A 22,423-nucleotide genomic window follows, 5' to 3' on the forward strand; every position below is an offset into this window, starting at 1 on the left:
TATTAACAAGAGTGACCTCAGGGTCAATCATATTCAGGGACTCAAGGACTCAAGGACTCAATTACTGAAGGTTGATGCCACTATAGCATCCTTTGCCCAGGGATATGGTTATTTCCTCAGAGAAGGAGTTCTAGCCTGAGAACCTCACAAATAGAAATATGAAGGCCACTCTCAGAAAGGACTTTGAAGCCTCTAGCACCCTCTGAGTGTCCCTGTCAGCTACCTGCTTTGTAAGAGCATCCCTCTGTGGGCTAAAAGATCTCAGAGCCCTTAAGGACAGATATCACCCTGACTCTGGTTCTATCTTTAAAGAAAGTCTCCCTAGCAATAGCGTTTGTAGCTGACACCTCAATGAGATGCAATGACGTTTTCAGTCCAAGCCATGGCTTCCAGCTCAGTAGCCAGGTGCCATCCATGGCTCCATCTCTGGAAGATGAACTCGCACTCAGGCCATGTGTTTGGCCAAGTTTACAGGCTCCCTCCTTCTGAGAGAAGAGCTGGAGAAAGTGGTGGTTGACAATGCAGCAAAATTCAAACAGTCTCTCCTTGTCCCATTAAGTGCCCCAGGGGAGAGTACAGACCAGTTTTCAGACAGTCACTTCTTTTACTTCTTGTCCTCACAGAGGTACCACTGAAGGGACAACAGATTCTCCAAGGGAAAACAGTGGAATCGAAGTCCTAGGGGGGAAATCTAGAGGTGCCTCAGCCCCACCACAATGCAGAGGAATGATTTTCACTGACCACAGAAAATGGGTCAGGGCAATAATTAGCTAGGTTACTCCATCGAGCTGTGGGGTCCACCCAATTCATTCTTCATCCAGTCAACCACCTTCCAGATCTTTTAGTCCTCACAACCAATGTGAGTTTGGAGGTCTCGAAAGCTCACTTGGAGACCCAAACCACCTAGGCTTTCTGGAGCCAGAAGGAAAAGGCTCACAGCATAAAACTCCTAGGACTGAGAGCAGTCAAGTTAACTCTGTGAAGGTTCCAGCCCACCATAATGGGGAACCACGTCCTGGTTCAGTCAGACAATATGACAGCAGTCACCTATTTAAACAGCCAAGGGGAACAAAAAGCCTGAAGCATTGGAAATAATGAGGTGATCATAGAACAGTTCCTCCTTTCAGAATGATCCACATCAAAGGTGATCTGAACAAGCCAGACTGGCTCAGCAGGTGCAGGATCAACAACTCTGAGTGGTGCCTGAATCAAGAGATTTTCAATCAGATTGTTTAGACATTTGGGCTCCCTTCAGTTGACCCATTTGTGAATCATACAACTACAAAAAGGCTAAAATACTTCACAGACTCCAGAGCCCTGGAGACAGATGCCTTATCATACACTTGGCCTCAGGACCTACTTTATACATTTCCATCCTTTCTTCTACTATAGATGAGTTGAGGCGACAGTAATTCTTATAACGCTTCATTGGCCATAGAGACCTTAATTCTCAGACCGGATAGTGCTGAAACCAGAATCCCCACTCCAGCTTCCGTAGAGGCCAGACATCCTCTTGCAAAGTTCCCTTCTACATCCAGACACAAAACAGCTTCAACTAATAGCCTATCTAGTGAGACTGAAATGCTAGAATCGCTCTGTCCTCCAGACTCAAGACATTGCTTTCATCTAGGAGGTTATTGACACTCAAAGCATACTCCTCTGTCTGCTCCAGATTCTACAACTGATGCAAATCCCAGAGATCCTGGAATTCCAGCTATTCCGTTTTTTCTCCAAGAAGGCACAGTCAGAGCCCTTCTGCCTAGTATCGTGCATTAGGTGTCGGCTCTTAGTAGCAAGCTATTCACAGGATCCTCAGGCTCTCCTGCAGACAGTCTATGGGTAGCCAGATTCCTTCAGGCCATCCAACTAGCCAGACCATTGGTCAGGCCACTTCTTACAAAATGGGACCTTCCATTAGTTTTGTGGGCCTTGACAAGCCATCCCTTCAAGCCTTTGACTTCAGTGTCGGCTTTTTATTTATCCAGTAAGACTTGTTTCTTAGTAGTTGCCACATCTGTCAGGCAAATGTTGGAGCTGGCAGCCTTATCTACACAAGAGCCTTACAACATGCTCCATGAGGACAGTCTGGTGCCCTGGATACCCAGAATCCTTTCTTCCTAAGGTGAATTCCTCCTTCCTCAAGAAGTGATGTTGCTTTTCTGCAAAACAGAGAATTTCTTATCAATATTTTTTTTCTGATAGCAGCATCTTCCACAATTCTAGCCACACTAGATGGCTCATGAGGCAAGGGTCAGTATTAAGTGGAATCATTACCCTAGGACCATTTTTCCTTGCTCTAATGTGCATAGTTATTTCCTTGTCTCTGGAATATCTTGTTATTAATGATGTTTTACAGCTTGGGAAGAACTCATCAGGCTAGAATCTTGATGAAGTATAGTCTTTTATGACACTGCTGTGCTTCCGCTAATATAGAAAAGGAAAACTTCCCTCTGTATATTCCCCAGGTGGCCTTGGTACATCTGTTTGTGATTCCCTGAGCATATTGCTGTGAGAAGTTAGAAAATGGCATTTCAGCAGAGGATATAGAAGTACTTAGAGAAGCTACAATGAAACTAAAGCTTTTAGTCTGGATATCAAAGTACAATTCAAAGGTAATTGAAAAAATAATTAACAATGAGCAACGGAAATCTGTGTCCAGAGCATTTTTAATAAAAAGGCTTAAAATCAGAAAAAAGGGTTTACCTATTGTTTCTTGCTACTTATTTTTTAATGATTGAATAATTATTGATCAGTTAATATTTGTTTATTGCTCTGAAAATGTAAAATGTTAAGCCCTATATATAACGTGCCAAATATTATTATTTATCATTATTAATTAGATTTCCTTATGTATTGCACAACAGTTGTATGAATAATTAGTACTGTTTTTGCTAGGGGAGAATAAGTTTTGGAACACTCAGATGCATTTTTAAGGCTAGTCTCAAAATCCTTTCACACACACACACACTTCCCACCCCCCACCCCCCCGGGCTTATCTAGTTTATTTGAGGTTTTGCATTTTGCGTTATTCTTTTATAGATCGTAAAATGCTTTGGGACATGTTACTGTATGTGAACTGTGCAATGCAAGAGCAGATTGTATGGTATTGACAGTGAATGCAAGAACGTGTGTGCTTCTTAAAACACCGCTGTTAGTGGATCTATCTCTATAAATAAGCTGCAGTTGTGATGTGTGGTCACATCAAAGTGGTAGAGAGTTTTCATTGATTTTGAAAAGTAGGAGCAACCAAACGCCTGTAAAAAATGCAAAAATAAAATCTGCATCCAATTTGCTTTCATATTTTAAATAGTATATTTAAGGTTTGGAAAAAGTTGCCAGAAGGAGTTGTCCTTTTCAGAGCAATCTGTGTAGAGTATTTCATGTTTCTAACATGGCCGAGCACTGTACTGCTGTAAGTATGTTCACATGCGTACCCCCTTTAACCACAGAAGCACAACATTATAGCAAGTGGGCATACACTTGCCTGCTTCATTTATTCTTTCTGCCATCGTTCAATCGTGACAAACACTGAAGACAGACCTCAGACAAAAGAGAAATAAAGGAATATATCACCTGAAAAGGAACAGTGGGATTAAAAAAAAATGGAGGGTCATTATAGGTAGGCTACAATTCCAGTGCCATGGTTTACTACCACTTCCTGCGACAAAATGGTGGCCTACTGTCCCAGTAGGGGTCATTAGATTCTGGGTAGCACTTCTTCCATTAGACCCTAAACACCCTATCAAAACACCTTTTGAGAATTTTTGCTCGTATCGCTCCTAATCAAGCATTCTAGCAGCAATTCCAGGCCGGAATCCTGCAAAGAATTAGGTATTTACATATGCTTATTACTGTACATAGTCCCCTACTATTGCTGTTTCCATTCAGTTACACATGTCTGTGTTGGACTTAAAGCTTAGAATTTATAAAGCAACACGAATACCTGCAAAAAGGTCTAAAAGCCTGGTTTACAATCTTCCACATAAAACACCAGTGAGATTATAAATGGGAGTATACAAAAGTATGAATTCAAGATTGAGCTCCTAGGTTGAGATTTTCAAGGTTGCTTAAAGTTAATGGGAAATGGGCTTCCAATTCTTTGTAGTGGCTTTGAAAGTTTCAGCCCCCTCATGTCTAATGCTGTACCTCTTGGAAGAGAATGGTGAAAGTGGAAAGAAGAGCATGGTCAAGGAAGGAAGAATGGTAAAGGATTAGAATTTGAGTACAAGCTTGGTAAAGGCCTGGGAATCAAGCCAAAGGTTCTTAGAGTGGGAGCAGGGAGCAAAGTGTGAATCGTTTTGCGGATACAGACTAACATGGCTGCTACTCTGAAACAAACTATGACATAGCGTGTTTTCTCTGGGGCCATGGGCAGAATGCTCAGGGCACAAAAAGCCTCTGAGCAGATAATTAAGCCCCAGAACCCCGAGATGCTGGTAGGGAAGGGTGATTTTGATGGCTTTTCCCTACTTTGTGTGCATTAGTGAAAGCTTTTGTTTAAAGCTAGTGCTGTTGATTTGTGCATGTTCCCTGTGCACTGGTATTCATGAAGTCAAAGGTTAAATACCCTACAGTGTTCAAAGTACATAAATGATGCTATTTTAGTTATGTACCCTACATTTTTTCTTAAAAGGTTTTTATGATTAAAGTTGGGGGGAAATTTCATTTCAACAACAATAAAGTAATATTCAGGACCAATTTCTGCCTGCCTCATTCAAGTGACTAGTTACCTTAACCTTGTGGTGGGATCTTAAGAACAAACTTTAGCCAATCAGACTGCTCCCTGAGTCCAAATGGTGTCATAAGCAAATACACATTGTTTAAAAGAAATAGTTAATTCATTGGAACATTTCTTGGGAAACTGATTTACCCTTCAGAACTGATTGCACATTGCGATGACTGCTGCTTAAATAGGAGAGCATTAGCCAAAATTTGGCTTCATAAGAACACTTTGTCAGTGCCAAAGGGCAAAGTGTTCTTTAATGTTTAGGGCCAAATTCTTCTTGTTTTACGCCAGTGAGTAGTCCTGTTGTTAAATAGGTGTGAAATTGTAAACGCCAGTCTTTTGTTACAGAGGTTAACCAGATATTAAAAGAAATAAGGCAAGTGAAATGCAGGAAATTCTTTTAAATGTTTATAATTATTTTAAAATAATTTTTATTTTATAAAGAGGAAAAAAGGGTAAGAGTGTGTGTATTTATACACAATAAGGCTATATTTATAGCATGTGCTTTTCAGTACAGTAATTTTTCATATTAAATCTAATCAGACTTTATTTTGTAATAGCTTTTTCTCTTAATCAGCACAGCTGCTCCTTTGGGATGCTAAACTCTCCGCAAGAGTGTTCCAATTAAGGAGATTCTACAGTAATTCTGTGATGTCTGTCTTTGACATCGTAAGCCATATAATGTTATTTAAACAAAGAACTGTTTCCTTGTATCACTGCTGCTCATTTTAAAAGTTCATATCTTGAAAACTGGAAATTTTTTACAGAATTCTTGGATAAAATTATATAATTCTTCCATGTTGTCTCCATCAGAAGTCAGTTTAATAACAAAAGTTTTCTTCCTATGTTCTCCATTCTTATTTTAAGTATTTTATTGAATCTTTTAATAACAGTACATTGTTCCAGTCAGATTAGATCAAAGGATTATAACTTTTTCATATGAGTGAGTTATGAGTTTCTTTTGCTGTTTTTGTTGGATTTTTTTTTTCCTTTGGAGCGGAGGAGTTTGCTTGTGGTGCTGTTATTGTCAAAATGTGTATACTATGAGTGTATATGATTATATCTTTTTGTTGTTGTTGTTGTTACTGAAAGAGGTTATCCTCTTACATTAGGACATTACTAATGTGATACTATGTCACAATGCGGATACAGTGCTACCCCGAATTTGTACCAAAATTATAGTAAAATTCAATAGCCTCCCAAGGCAAAAAATGTGCATTGCTTTCTTGATCTTTACCAAAGCTATTTTAAACAAAGAGAAATAGAATAGGGTTGGGAGAATTTTTACCCCCAAACTTCCTGTAAATTATTTAATTAACTAGGTATATTGCCATTCAAATTAGAATCAAATTAGATCTATTTCCAAAAAAGTGGTTACTACTCTAGTTTGATAGCATACTCTTGCCTTTTATTTGTTTTCTATGCTCCTTTGTAATGTAATCTCTTAATGAATCTGAATCACATTATTCGAGTGAATTAATATTATTTAATGCTTCCTAATTTTATTTATTTCTAGCACTTATGCAGCTATTCCCATTAAGAATATGATTTGCATGTTAAAAGTTGGTTAGATAAAAGTCTTTCTAATAAATGGTGATTCTGTTCCACATTATGTTTTTGGAAAATGTTCAAAGTTTTTTCTTTGTGTAAAGTGCTCTCTAGAGCTAGGATATCAACCCAATCATCATCCCACCTATTGAACATCAATTTTATGGGATTTGTGGTTCAAGAACCAGTACTTTACAATGATTTATAGCAGTTAGCACATGTAAATTCAAGAGTTATAATTTGCCCTATGATGTGGATTTTATGCATTTTCTGAATTAATCTTCATTGTTTGTATGCATATTTTCTATATCCCTTTTATTACTTTATTACAATATGTATGTAACTTCATTATATTTTACTTTGCATATTACAAAAGAAGAATATTTTTAAAAAATTTAAAATCATATAAGTGCTTTATTTCTTCTTCTGTTTTTCTGGACCATACCTGTATGGCATATACTGCACCTTTAAGAAAATAATTTAAAATATAAACTATAGCGTACCATTTAACCAATCAGCTGTTTGGAGTTCTTTTAAAACAATAATTGCTGTGGGAAGATTAAACATCAGTAGCAAGAATCCATTACATACTAGTGCTCAGATTATATGATGATGGGTGCAGTATTAAAAACATCTAGATAACTGCATGCATGAAAATATTAATATTGTCATCTGGGCATAACCATTCTATATGTATAGGGGGAGTTAATTGCTATATGAATTTTGATGATGTCGTCTAAAGTATCTTAAACTGACAAAACCCTGGCATGTTTCTTAAAGTAGAATGTAAATCAAATATTTGTAAACCTCTGGTTTGTTTGAAAAATAAGCGGGATTGATTTTTGCAGATCACCATGCATAACTTAATAAAATGTGATGGTTTTAGAGACAATGAGGCTAGTTCCTTGGCTATCTTATTTAATAGTTTGTAGCATTAAGGATATCTAGCAGTGCAATTTAGAAACATTTTGTAAAACACCCTGTAACACTTGGTTGGTTGCAGCTGTCATCTATTTTTTTTTCTGGATTAAGTTTGGTCAAGATAGAAGCGGCCCCATTTTCTGGTTGTCATTTGCCCAGGAAGTAAAAGCAAATTGTAATGAGGGAATCACAGCAGGAGAACCTCCTAACAAATGAGAGGCATATATTGACTGACAGCCAGCATGCCATTTCAGTGATAAATGTATTTTTGTACACTGCTGTTCAAGGTCACTTTGTGCTCTCGTATGCTGGCTGTCAAATCATACGATTCGCATAAGTAATTGTTGATGCAGAATGGTTGATGCAAAATTATATTACCAGAAGATTAAAAGTTGTTATGTTTTATTAAGTTAATTTTTTTAGTACATGTGCTTTGACTTTATCTTGCTATTATTGAAAAGCTATTTGAAGGACAGGCAGAAAATGAATTAAAAAATAAAAGGCAAATATGCTTTTTTCTTTGCTAGTATAGTACTGAATTTTTATTGCAAGTGCCAGCATTATTTGAACGAACATACCAGTTTAATTACGAGATCTTTAGATTTAGACTTTTTTTAGTGAAAATATGTTAAAATAGCTGAACATAAATGTTTGTAGAATAAGGAGTTTGAATTATTTTTGGAATTCACATTTAGACATTTCTGAGAAAAAAATTTGTTTTTTGGTATGGCAACAAAAATTGAAGAAATTGTTTTAACATCTGTCTTTACACATAAAACTATTTAACTTTAATATGTACTTTCAATTATTTCACACTATAAAATGTGTATCTAAGCACATAACACACTGTAAGAAAATTTGACACTTTGGTATGTGTTTTGAAAGGCAAGTGAGAGAACCAGAAAGGTAGAATTTACTAGACACAAGCAAAGAAGACAGAAACAGAATATCTGTAGAAAGTGAGCTTTCTTAAAACAAAGACATCAAACTTAATTATATCAGATTATTATTATTATTTATATACTGCAATGGCACACGGATAAAGAGTGTTTTCCAGATGAGATATTTTAAAAACCTAAACCCCAAAATCCCTTTTTTAGGAAATACAGTACAGGGAATATGGGGAGCCAGGGCTGGGGATGGTTGTGGAGAGACAAAACTATAGCTGGTATAAGGGGAAAAGAGAACCTCTCAAGTTTCTTCCATGGGAACTTAATGTATTGAACATTCAAGTTATTTTGTTGCATTGTCTTGTGGGGTTTTTTGTTTTGCTTACAATACAGTCATGATCATGTGCAGAAATGGCAGTGGTGATGGACACCTGTGGTGTTAGTGGAATACTACCCAAAATAAATGAATTTTGAGGAAGGATTTGAAGACAGAGAGTGAATTTTTAAATTAGGGCTGATGGCTGTAGATACAGCGGAAGATAGGGCCCTTAGTTGTAAATTGCTTTTCAGTTGCATGAAAAAAAAGATGAACAGATCTACTGTAGGTTGGTGGAAGCTGGAACACAGAATTCTTAAGTTTTGCATTACTCAAAATCCACCATACTTATGGGGTGGTTGTTTTTGTTTTTGTGATTATTTTTAGTATTTTACATGTAAAAATATTTATTGAAAATAACTATATCATACCCACTACAAGTTAGTAGTGTAGCGTTGTTGCAATTAGAAAGCTGTGCAAAGTTAGTGTGGGGGTGTGCTATAACACTATACTAGTGATCTGTAAAGATCTTCTGGATCACAGGAATCTTTAGACTATGGGCTAATCTTAATCAGACACAGCTACAGCAAGCTACTATTTGAAATCAAAGGTCAATTCCATAATGGAATATTGATTACTTCCTAAACCATGTTTTGTAGATCCAGATATACCAGTCAGTTGTAGGTATGTATCATACGTAAATGTAAGGGTATAAGTTACCAGTAAATTAAATTATGTGTTCTGAAATTATAGAAAATTTGGCAGAAATCTGTAGAAATACACGGAATTGGGTAATAAAACAGGTTCAGCATGCTAGAGACCACTACAAGAGCTCTATTACCCAGATGTGTACTACTTCTACAGATGATCCACTGAGAGATGAAAAATATGCACTGGGCCTAGCAATTTGCACTGTTCTTGGCCATAGCAACTCTAGTTGGGGACTACAAGACAGTGATCTGGAATAGGAGTTAATGTATCTTGGGTGACTTTCTTTTCTCTTACACCATATCAATGTAAATGACATTGACGATAATCTTAAATTAGGGGATCTGTTTGTCATACTGATTCTAATACATATCATCAGTTAACAATAAAGGGAATTATTAGACCCACTTCTGATGATATATGTAAATGGCAATGTGTGGGTGAGGCTTCTGAGGGGATAGTGAAATCATTTATTTAGGCTGTAGTATGCTGTTGACACTTACCTATACATCTTTGTTTTCTGTCATCTAGGAATCTTGTTGGCTCCTGGATTGTTTCAGAATGGCCAGATAGCAGTTTCAGCCAAAACATTTGTTTTCATAGTCAATTGGGGCTACAAGTTGTGACCTTTCCTATCATATACAGACATCACCATCATTGCCCATTCTTTCATCACCTCCAGATTGCCGTAATGCAATGCACTCTGAATAAGGCTATACCTGATGATAACTCAGCAACTTCAGCTTGTACAAAACGCATCCGTTTGCTTATTTAACAGTGTTTCACACAAAGAGCATATTGTATTTATGCTCCATAGGTTCTCTGGTTTTCCAATGCATTTTTAGTGCAATTCCAAGGATTGGTTTTGACTTTCAAAGCTCTTTATGGTTTGGTTTCTGTTCTCAGTGCTTTACATTCACATTAAAATTCAGCTGGGACATAATGGAGACTGCTGGTTGAAATGTCAAATAAGATTATTTGGTTTGCTTGTGTGGTATGGGAAAATCTCATGCATGGGCTGTGCACCAGAATGGCAAGACCTCCGGAGGGGTTTACAAACAACTGTAGGTGGATCGCCACCACCCTTTCTTTCTTTATGGCTAGATGGGAGAGGGAACTCCCCAAACTTTTCTTTTATAATATGGGGTCATGATGTAGCAAAGGTTGAGAACCTCTAATCTAGAGGATCTTGCTTGTTTGATTCAGACTTCTTTATTGATTAGCAAAAAGAAAAGGAGTACTAGTGGCACCTTAGAGACTAACCAATTTATTTGAGCATAAGCTTTCGTGAGCTACAGCTCACTTCATCGGATGCGTTCTTTCATGAGCTACAGCTCACTTCATCGGATGCATTCAGTGGATCCACTGAATTGGTTATAAATTGGTTAGTCTCTAAGGTGCCACTAGTACTTTCTTTTTGCGAATACAAACTAACATGGCTGCTACTCGGAAACCTGTCTTTCTTGATTAGGTGTGCTCTAGATTTGGGGGTATTTTTTACTGCAAAGTGAACTAAGTTTTTATGCAAGCTGAGGTTCTCAGGGAGGTCAAGTGTCCTTTATCGTCACCAAAATGTCAAGAGATTGTGTCTCACTCTTCCAGACATGGACTTTGGTATAATGAGCCATGCCATTGTGACCTAGACTGCATTGCTATTGTAATGTGTTTTATTTAGTGTACCACTGAAAACCAGATGTATATTGCTGCTCTTGCAGAGCACATCAACATGACTGCTCAAGGGGATTTGCCCCCAAAATCAGTGTCACTGGCTGGTTGTTAATGAGAGAGCTTCACAGTCTTCTCATTTTTAATGTGCAAATAACCAGTCTATACAAGGATTGATTTGCTCTATCTCCTTTGGTGGAAGTGGAGACCTGGAACTGCCTAACTTCCCAAGCTACAAGCAGTAGACAATGTGTTCTTGCGGGACGGGGGGACTGTCTGATCTCTTCCTGCTTAATATTTGGTCAAAGCACATAGGTGGCACAGTTCAGGCTAGGTTTCCAGACTTTTCTTATGTATGTGTTTGGATTATAATACTTCTGTGTGATGCATTTGGGTACGTTGCTTTCCTTGATAACGCAATATCATTTCCTTTCTGTTCATACACCCACAGGGTTTTGGGAATAGATATCCATAATGTGATGTATGTTTCTGCAGTAACGCAGTAGTTACATTAATATCCAGTTCTGTATTTAAAATACTTTTTTCAACTGCTGGTTAAAATAAAATACTTTAGAATATTGCTGCAGTGGAATTCAACACTTAGCACAGGTATTTACCTTTGACAGAACAATTTACTTTATTGTAGAGTTTGGGAAATATCAGACCTTGAAATGGGTGTTCATAGCTTCCATATATGATGTGCTTTAGTACAGCAACACAGGCAGGTGCAGAAGTCAAATAGTCTCCCAGGAGCATCCCCCATTTAGAAAAAGAACAAATCAATTCATTGGGCAGAGGGATACGACACACAGCTGCACTTTGTCCCACTGTATTTTTTGTTCAAAATAAACGGTATCCGTGAACCAGTGCCACTGTTAAATGCACAGATATTAGATTTTTCCATAACATTCTGTAACTAATTCCAAGCAGAAAACATACCCATTTTGAGTGTAATCCAAAAGGCAAAAAAACTAAACAAATATTTTATCATGCACTTCCTTATGGAAGCAACAGAGGCACACATCCTTCCAGGTAGCCTTTAGCATAGCAATAAAATTGCCTCGGCCGGCCAGCCAAGCCTAAAAAGCAAGAACATTGGTTCAAATAAAATATTTCTGATTGAGCTGCATAGATTTTGTGATATGCTTATTTACCTGACAAGTAAATAAAAGGGTGAGCATTGCCAAATGCACATTGAATAAGCCACAGAAAAGGTAAATCTGTGTTTTAAAGGATTAATGTCAGCTAGGAAAGTACATAAATTAAAACATCAGAGTGATGTGGCTCCCTTAAGGACTGTAGTTATTTGGATAAATTGTCAGTGGTAAAGAGTGCAACAAGTATGCTAGTGCTATTGATTTTCACCTTTGTATTACCAAAACATTTTTCATTGACACATATTAATTGCTTGTTAAGTGCTAAAGAGTTTGATGGTCTAAATATTGAATCCTATAATTAATTGGCCTTTTAGTTTTCCTTATCATTAAGCAATAGTGATTACATTAAAGGCACAAGGGTTTGCTTAAGTCGACATATCTTGTATGTGATGTACAGTAAGAAAATATTACTATAGATTCCTAATACACGACCTCTTGTAAGTGCAGTATATCTTACTTTCTGTTGTCATGTAAGCTACTGTACTTTCCCACCATCAATTATAGGGTGCATCTTCCTATTGTAATTCAAGTTATAATGTTACAAACCCAGTTCTCAATAGGGAGATTATAATGTAGCCATTTAATGCCAAGTTTTAGCCTGATACGCACAGAGACTTTCAGTGCAGAAACAATAATTATACTGTGCATATTTTTCAGAAAATAGTTTAAACGATTATGCGTTTCTAATTCTAGTATTTTTTATTGCACGATAATAGCAAAAAGATATTTTCAAAATTAAGTTGTTTTGGCACTTAAGCCAAATTTTTCAAACAGGTTTTCCTAAACTCAGGAAATAAATCTGTTTTTAACCACCTAATGGCTTGAGCCTGAGTTTATTGAAATCAGTAGCAAACTCCCATTTACTTACATGGTGCAGGGTCAGGCCTTTAGTGGCCTAACTTTCAGAAGCGCTGATCATTTACCGCTCCCACTGAAGTCATTAAGATCTGTAGGTACTTGGGCACAGCACTTTTGAATATTGGTTTAGTTGCATCAATTTAGGCATCCAAACGTGAAGAAGTTTCTTAGGGCTGCAACTTGGGAGCCATCATCAGCACCATCCTCTCTTGCCCTGTATACTCAGGCTGTATCTAAATCTTCCCTAATACTTCTAAAATATGTCCTTTTTTTCTGTCTAGATGGGCAAACTTTAATCCAGAATCTCTCACCTGACACATTGTAACCTCTTCTCCAGGATCCCTGAACCATCACTCCATTCTGCCCATACAAAAGCAACTGCTAAGATCATCTTCCTTACAGGTTGCTTTGATCAAACGGTAGAACCTCAGAGTTACGGACACCTCAGAAATGGAGGTTGTCCCTGACTCTGAAATGTTCATAACGGTGAACAACGTGCAGTTCAGGCTCCAGTCCCAGCAGCTGATGCTCCAAGCCAGGTTCCAGCAGCTGCTGAACTCCCTCCTCAGTGCCAACAGCTTAATTGCAGGCAGCTTCTTTCCCTGGGTCAGACTGCAACCTTGTCCCCCTCCCAGCCGGGGGAGGTGGGTGAAAATAGTGCTTCCCCCCACCCCCGGGACGGGGGAGGGAGGCGGGGTGAAAGCCCCCAGTGCTGCTCCTGCTCTGCCAGCTGCCTTGGGCTGGCAGTTCAAGCGTCTTCACTCCTAGACGTAAGTGGGTGCTGGGGGGTGGGGGGGGGGCGGAAGCAGCCCAGATGTGCCTGCCTTTAAGATGCAATACAGGCACAGTACTGTACAGTGTTTGCTTTTTCTTTTTTTTTTGTCTCCACTGCTGCCTGATTGGTTACTCCCGGTTTCACATGATGTCCGGTTAACCGGTCAGTCCGTAATTCTGGTTTTCATATCTTTGAGGTTCTATCTACTGTATTAACTTTTTCTCTCACTGGATGCCCTTGTTTCACCGAACCAAGTTCAAACTTCTTGTCCTACCTTTCAAGACCCTTCACAATTCTGCCCCTCTTTATTTGACTACTCTTGTCTCCTACTGTGCCAGTTTAATCTCCTACTGTCTACCAGCAGTGCCTGTCTTGTCTGACCCTTTGTCAGCTTCTCAGGCAAACGTTTTCATGACTGCTTCCATCCTGCTCTTGAGTGTCCAATGTCCTCCCCTAACTGATGCATATGCTACTATTCTGTACTGCAGATCTCGCCTTAAGAATAACTTTGCAGTGATGCCTATAAGAAATCAGTCAATTTATAATGATTTAAGTATTCATAATTATAAAAAAAAATTGCAGTTGTGTATAGATATATTTAAAAACTGTATCCGCCTTGCCAAGTATTTTTGATGTCACTTGCCTTCTCAGATTGTGAGATCTTTAGGTAGAGTGCAACATCGAGCACAAAGGAGCCCCAGTTCTGCTTTGAACTCCAGGCACTGCCTTAATGTAAATATTAAGTAATACCCCACTGTGAATTTGGCCCAAGTAAAGCTACATAAAAAGTATTTAACTGAGATATGGAGAGTTGTGTCTTGCTGAAGATCACACAGCAAGTCAGTGGCAGGGACAGGAGTAGAATCCAAGGCTCCTGACTCTGGGTCTTATGCACATAAAAATTGCATATAGGTTTTTACTTTAGCTAGAAGATGATGATGGATGTGATTGTAATGTTGAAGTCCATTTGAGTTTTGCCCAAGTTAGGAGTCCAGACTAGGCCTTGGAAAGATCTTTGGTTGTATGGGTTTACAGGAAATATATTTCATTACAACTGTTTGTGAATTGTATATCTACTGCTGTGCGGATTACAGATTATAGTTTAAAGCAGCATTTCTCAAACTGTGGTCCGTGGACCTGAGGGTACTCCAGGGCATCTGCCGGCCCAACTGATCAACTCATCCCCCTCCCTCTCTCAACTCCACCCCCTCCCTCCCAGTACCTTCTGCATGCCACTGAACAACTGTTCCCCAGTGTGCAGGAGGCACTGAGAGGGAGGGGGAGGAGCGGGAATGGAGCGTGCTCAGGGGAGGGGGCAAAAAGAGACAGGGGAGGGGTGGACCTTTGGGGGAAGGGGTGGAGTGGAGGCAGGGCCTTGTACTGAGTGGGGAGCTTTGGGGTCTGCAAAAAAATTTAAATCAAAATGGGGGTCCTCGGGTTGCTAAAGTTTGAGAACCGCGGGTTTAAAGTATATGTGAAAAAATGTTATGTACCACTAGTGGTTGAGTATTATGCCTTTTAAATAATTCCTTTACATTTCATCTACTACAAAAGGTTTGAACTTTTAATTAACATTTTTTATGGCAGTGGTCCAAAAGATTTTAATTGCATGCTGCTAATTTAATCAAGTTTGGACATAAATGATTATGTCGATCAGTGGGAAAGGAACAGTGCTGCAAGCCTGTGTGTCCCAAGAGCTTTCCCATTTTCAGAAGGGCAAGTGGTGATAAAACATGCCAAGTACGTGCTTTGTTGGGAGATGTGTACTGTAGTTTTTGGCAGTCATAAGTCTTTTTTACTTTTTAAGCCTAAATACCTTTTTAAATATTAGAAACTTGAAATTCTAATATAAAATCCTATGTATTTTAAGACTTACTTAAATATGCATTTTCCATTATTTGTAGATTTTTTTTAGTATGAGCACTAAATTCACTAAAAATATAGGTTTCAGAGTAACAGCCATGTTAGTCTGTATTCGCAAAAAGAATTTTTTACTAAAAATATAAAAGATATTAAAAATATCAAATTGTATTATTGGAAGGTAGCAAAGTAGAACAAAGTTTAGGCCGTGCAACTATTTACGTAATAAAAATAACTTAGTTTGACAGGTTAGTTTGCCCATAAAAGAATTATTACTCCCACTTAACAATAAACTCCCAAGTAAATATTTTAGACATTCAGTTTAAAGCTGATTTTTTTAACCTAAGTATTATACTTTAAAAAGCAATTCAATTAAAGCCATATTTTGTTAAGATACCTGACAAATGGCTTTGATTTGATTTAAAAACTGCAAGTTGGCGAGGGATTTGTTTCTGAAATGATTTAATTCAATTTTATAGGCTGAGAGATTGAAGCACATTGAAAAGAAATTGTCAAAATATTTAAAACAGAAATGTTGACTGAAAAGCACACACCTAAGTTTACATTGACTCGAATGGTTTTGGTGCTCTCTCTGGATATTTGATGGGTTTACATCATTTTTGTAAATAAGAATGTACATAACAGACCGTAGAGGCTTCAAATGATCTCTCCTGGTCTTTGGGACAATTAGATATGAAAATGGCCTAAATACAAATTTACACAAAAATAGATTCCTTGTTGGGACTCTGGTATTGCTTTGCTGAATTTGAGACAGAGAGAGGGCAGGGGTGTCTTTTTCTGGCCAAAGTTTAGGAGATTTAACACTTGGAGACACAGTGCTTAATAATAATAATTAATAATTAATACCTTGCTCTTATGTAGTTCTTTTCATTCTTATAGCACCTTTTGTCCTGTGCTTGATCCTGCACCCCTTGAGCATCCAAAATGCTCAGTGATGTCACTGGGAGTTTTAATTGTGCAAGGAAAATAGGCTCAGATCAGGTCTAATGCAGCGGTGTGCACCCTGTGGCCCTTGAGGCTCTAAATTCTGGCCCCCGAAAACAATTGCGTTAAGAACATTTAAGTTGTTACAAATTGAGAATGTGTTTCATTTGCTCCCACACACACACTCTCCTCCCGTCCCCAATTCTGACTCTGTTTTCCTGATTATTTTCCTCTCCTCTTGGTATGTGAATAAAGTGGAGAGGTAGGTTTCGAGAATTTCAGACTTTACTAAATTGCACTGGCCCCAGTACCTTCCTCCTCCTGCAGAGGATCTAGGCTTATTGTGAGGGAAAGTAGTTAGGGGACAAGACTTGCTTGTAGAGAATGTGGATGATTCGTAACACCTGCCAAGAATCGTCTAGGAGTACTTGGTCCTGCCTCAGCATAGGAGGCTGGATCAGATGACCTCTTGAGGATCCTTCCAGCCCTATATATCTGTGATTCTGTGATTTGTTGGCTCTGAAATCAACCTCTTTTGTATACTTGTTAGGATGGAGATTTTCCTTTGCAGTGACCTGCAAATACATTTTCATTTGCTGATGGGAGACCTACTGAGAAGGAGTGATTTCTAAAAACGTACCTGTGCCTTTTGGGTATTCAAGCAAGCACATAGGTGCCAAGGCAAAACATGTATTGTAGTAGCAGGAATACCCATTCTGAGTGCAAGTGAAGGTTTTTCTGTATACAAAGTGGCACACTGTCAAACTTTGTCGGTGTAGTTTCTGGGGCTTGTTTGAAAATTTAGTCTTGAGCATTTTTCTCATTTGTTATTGTAATGTGATCACGTGTTCCTCCAAATAGCACCTTTCTTGTTTCATATAACAGAGAATGGAGTGTGCTTACTGTCTGTAAGCTTCAAAAATATTGATTGCTGTCATGGTAATGGTTATAGTGAATTTTATGGTGACATTTCAGATTTAAATATATCATGTCATATGTTCTTTCCTTGAATTACTGCTACCATGGGATGATAAACTCCTACTGTAAAAATGTGTCATGTTAATGTTGTGCAAAGACTCTATCTGGTCCAGTAATTTAATTATTTCATTTTATTTTAAATTATTTTTTTCTTTCTGCATCCTCTGATTTACATTTGTTTAATTATGGTAGATAAACATAGACTCCTATTCTATCTTATCTTATCTAAGAAGCTTTTTGAGCCATATAAATTGTCAAAAGCCATTCATGGATACTGACTCCAGAGCAGGTGGAGGAAAGGTCAGTTCTGCTACACAGAAGTCAAAGAAAAAAAACTGCACCAAGAGGAGATCTCATGCAAATAACCTACCAACATCTTACTATGGGCCTCTCCACTCCTGATGTTCTCTGGTCCTCTGAAGAGCAGTGATAACTACCTCCAGCAGCCCAAGATAGGAAAAAAAATATAAGCACCAGTCATGGTCAAAGGCATGGTTTGGTTTGGCTTTTAAAGAGTACATGTCGTTAAGGATCAGGGAGAAAGAGGTTAACTTCTAATCATGAAAGACGGAGGGGGGTGATGGGGGATGGGGAGAGGGGGGTTCCTATTGGGATTACATGAGAATCATTCAACAACCCTCACCCTATTTGAGAAAGCTTCTTGATTGCCTCTTCTCTCCCCAATGTCCCATTTGCCGTTTCTTTAAGTGAGAGAAAACTGCATATGGTGGTTCTTTTTTCTGCGGCTAACAGAAATGAAACCCAGTGAGAGAGACTTCCCTCCCCCACACCGCCTTTGAAGGTGTATACCAGCTGGCAGAATGTCAGTCAACTTGTAAATAATCATTGTTAGGACAACAGAAAATGTATTCAATATGCTCTGGGCCTCTCCAAAGGTCATAGCCCTGAGTCTAATGTCCACATATAATAATCAAGCAGGATGGGGTCTGTGATTGTAGTACTGGAAATGGTGGTCCTAATTTGCTATCATCTAATTCCTAATTTGACATTACACAGCAACTGGAACCCCTGGCAATAGGCAGGAGACATCGTTACTGAATAGCTGTGGGAATCCACATTATTTCTCCACACCAGCTGTCACAAAAAGATGCTGTATCCTTCATACTACATATTTATACAGAGGGGAAGAGAATGTTGGGGAGCTATGCAAAAATATTATCTGCAGATTCATTGGAATTCAGCATTCTCCAAAGATATACAAGATATAGGTGAAAAATTCTCCAAGATTTCAAACATAAGGCATGAGATTTGGAAGCTGAGTAACAAGAAAGAACCACTGATCATGTGACTATAAAGCTGTAGACGGGATATAGGTAACAGGTATAGGTCTAATCTCCTTCGCAGCAGATGAAGGTTGGCAAGTAAATGCTTGAAATTGTTCCACCAAAGGTTTCTGGACAGTCAGCTTCTGAATCTCATGCTTGACATTTTAAACCAAGATTAAGCACTATTACTACAAATAGCCAAGAGAAGAATAATTCCCTTTTCTTCTAGTTAAGGTCGTAATTTTGAAAGTCTGAACCTTTTTCTACTATTCGATCAGAACATTTCTTCAGAATCCCTGAAAATGGACAAATGTTCACTTACTTATATGCAAAACCACCACGATTGGCATAATTAACAGTGTCCGTAGAGAAGGCAAGGATGGCATAGAGACTGTATTACAAGTTGTACCTAGTTTAGGACTGATGTATAACAATGGGGCATGGGGAAGCTTCAGCCGCTGCTGTACATGCTGCAGCTGTTCTGAGAACACAGAGAGAGAGAGAGGCCTTCTGCCTCCAAGGCTGTCCTGGTGCGGCCTTACACTATCACTAAATTCCCTCTCATTTATGAAATAATGAAATTATATTTGGTTTTCAGTTTGCCAGACTATGATCTCTTCACTATACTTAGTTTTAACTGACAGTTATGACCTATATCTATAAGTCATTTCTATAGATACACACTCTGTTAGCTTTGTGTTCAATTTGTGTCTGTGTGGCACCATAATAGTGCTGAGTAATTAATCTTCTAAACTACGTGTTTTCCTCTTTGTTAGACTATCCATGGCCATAAAGGGCCAATAACTGCTGTGGCTTTCGCTCCTGATGGACGGTACCTTGCCACTTATTCCAACACAGACAGTCACATCTCCTTTTGGCAGGTAAGAATATACACAAAAGGCGAAGATATATACGCGATGCTCGTATTGTAAATGGGGCTGAGTTTTTGGCATTTGTACAGTCAACTTTTTGGGTCTTTTTAAAAAATGTTATTCAGTACTAGTGTAACCTCTGACAAAGGAAAAAATAATGTATCATTATGGCTGAAATAACAACCATGCCAAAAATCAGGAAATTCCAAAACTTAAAGCTGAAACCAGAACATAAATACTCTCATTTTGGACAATCCATATACAGAACTATATCTCCCCACTGATTTTTCTCTTGCTTCCCCCTATTTTATTGCCCCACTAGTTCTTTTTCACATGCTGTCTGTGATGCGCTCACACAGGCATGTTGATAAAGGGTAACATTTTCAAAAGTGACATAGGCCCTTAGCAATTTAAGTACAATTGAAAATCAATGGGATTTAGGTTCCTGAGTGCCTAAATCACTTAAACATTAGACTTAGACTCCTTAGTTACTTAGGGTAACATTTTGACAAATATATTCACTCATGTTATCTGTATAAATAGATTATAAATTGTATAAATGTATCTGTTGAATAAATATATATGTATAAACAGATAAGGTCCTTGCAATATAGACCTCTGTCTATCTTAGGTGCTGATATATTGCCCATTACTGCAGTATTATCTGAGTATCTCACAGTTTTTTAATATGTATATCTCCCCACAACATACTTGTGAAAGAGGGAAGTACTATTATTTCCATTTACTTTACAAATGGAGAACTGAGGCACAGAGAGACCACACAACTTTACCAAGGAAACAGGAAGGGTGTGGCATGGCATTGAATTGAACCTGGATCCCTGAGTTCCAGGAAGCTAGCACCCTACCCATTAGACCACCCTCCTCTGTTTGCATTTTATATCTGTGATGATATCTCTGATTACCAATGCTCCTACATAAATAATAATATACCTTTGTATTACTATTTTTAAATGTAAGGTGAATTTTACAGTAACTCCTCACTTAAAGTTGTCCCAGTTAATGTTGTTTCATTGTTACGTTGCTGATCAATTAGGGAACATGCTCGTTTAAAGTTGCTCAGTGCTCCCTTATAACATTGTTTGGCAGCCGCCTGCTTTGTCCACTGCTTGCAGAAAGAGCAGCCCGTTGGAGCTAGCTGGTGGGGGCTTGGAACCAGGGTGGACCAGCAGCCCCCGTATTAGCTCCTCTAAGTTCCCTGTGTGACAGCCGCCCAGCAGGCTATCAATTGCCGGAAGTTCAGCTGTCCCTCCCCCCACCGCCCTGTGTTGCTCCTGCCCTCTGCCTTGGAGCTGCTCCCGGGAGCCTCCTGCTTGCTGTGCGGGGTGGAGGGGGAGAGGTGCTAAAGTTAGGGTGCCCCCCTCCTGCTGCTCCTGCCCCCTGCTCCTTTACCCCATCTCCACAGAGTTGGGGGGGGCACAACACAACTCAGGATGGGGGGAGCTTGCTGGCAGCAGCTGCTGTCTCAACTTGCTGATCTACTTAAAAAGACAGTGTACTTAGAGTGGGGTTAACGTACTTAAGGGGGCAATGTGCGTCTCTCTCTCTCTTTCTCACACACACACACACACACAGAGTGTGTGTTTCTTCTCTCTCTGCCATGCAGTCTCCCCTCCCTCCATTCATGCTGCCTTGTAGAATGTGAGGTTACATTAACAACAATGCATTAACCCATTAACCCCCTATTTATGGGGAAATTGGGTTCACATAACATCGTTTTGCTTAAAGTAGCATTTTTCAGGAACATAACTACAATGTTAAGCGAGGAGTTACTGCACTGTGTTTTTTGTTGTTCATGTGCACACTAAAAATGTGTAACCTCTAGGTAACTCCAGAACATTCATAAGTTTGGAACTTCATGGAATAACACTATATTCTTAATCAAATACCCATACTTCTATAACTTGTATTGATGCCTTGTAGATGTAAGGGTACATTGATGGTTGACCAAATAAGAGCCTGCCCTGCACTTAGCAAGTAGACCCTCTAAGCAGGTGTTTGTGGTTTTTCGTTTGTTTCTTTTTATTTCCTTTAAATGAATTTTTATGCTAAGGCTTGAGAATTTGATCTAAGTATTTTAATCAAAATTCTTGTTGTTGTTAATATATATTTATATTATATAGTACCAAAAGTGAACTGTGCACTTTATAAAAAGCAGGATAACAGCATTCCTATCCTTTTGAGTTTAAATTAATAGTTTGAACAATATTTTTCATTCTTATGTTTTTTTTTATCCTGCAAAAGGAACAAGAACAGATCCATATGCAGAGTTGGATCTTTAGACTTTTTTTTTTTCCCTAGAAGACTTTGCAATTGGGCTATGTGATAGGGTACATTTGGGTAGCTCTGTCCCTTTTTTCCTCTGGAGCTCAGAGTTCCAATTCTATATCAGGTCACCAGTATAAAGGATTTTAGTAGTTGCCATTTAGTTCCCCTTTGATCATAGCAAAACATCAGCACTCAGTGTAGCATGACTGGCAGAACCCAAGAGACAACAGAAAGGAAATAGCAAGTTAGGGTGAAGGTTTGTTGGCAAAGCTGGATGGGGAAGTGTGTACAGCACTACCCTCATTTATGCATAACCTGTCCCTCGCTTTCATGTGTAATCAATTCATATTGAATTCTAAAAGAAAAAGATATGGGCATTAATGTATTGAGGTATTTATTGCTTTACGTTTAGTTTCCATTCATATTTTTAAGCAATTAACATTCACCTTTACCTTACATGTCATTAAGAGTTTTAAAACGTATGCATTTAAATAGGAAAACCAACTCAAATGGCCGAAGGATGTAAAAGTGTTTTTAAATTATATACTTAAATAATGGTTATCTGAAAAACAAGTGGTCTTGATCCTGCAGTTCATGCAGGCACAATACCCATCAAAGACAGTGGGAGTTTT

General features: G+C 38.5%; 1 protein-coding gene across 6 annotated transcripts in view; it reads left to right on the forward strand.

Annotated features, from left to right (window-relative positions):
* WDR7 (WD repeat domain 7) overlaps positions 1-22,423 on the forward strand; it is a 385,390-nt gene that overhangs the window by 356,484 nt on the left and 6,483 nt on the right. For all 6 annotated transcript variants that reach the window (XM_073343603.1, XM_073343604.1, XM_073343606.1 and 3 more), the window contains one exon: positions 19,410-19,514. In XM_073343603.1, coding sequence (XP_073199704.1) covers positions 19,410-19,514 — 105 coding nt within the window. The remainder of the gene's footprint in view (positions 1-19,409; positions 19,515-22,423) is intronic.

The sequence above is a fragment of the Lepidochelys kempii genome, chromosome 5 (genome assembly GCF_965140265.1).
Source record: "Lepidochelys kempii isolate rLepKem1 chromosome 5, rLepKem1.hap2, whole genome shotgun sequence".
Taxonomy (NCBI): domain Eukaryota; kingdom Metazoa; phylum Chordata; order Testudines; family Cheloniidae; genus Lepidochelys; species Lepidochelys kempii.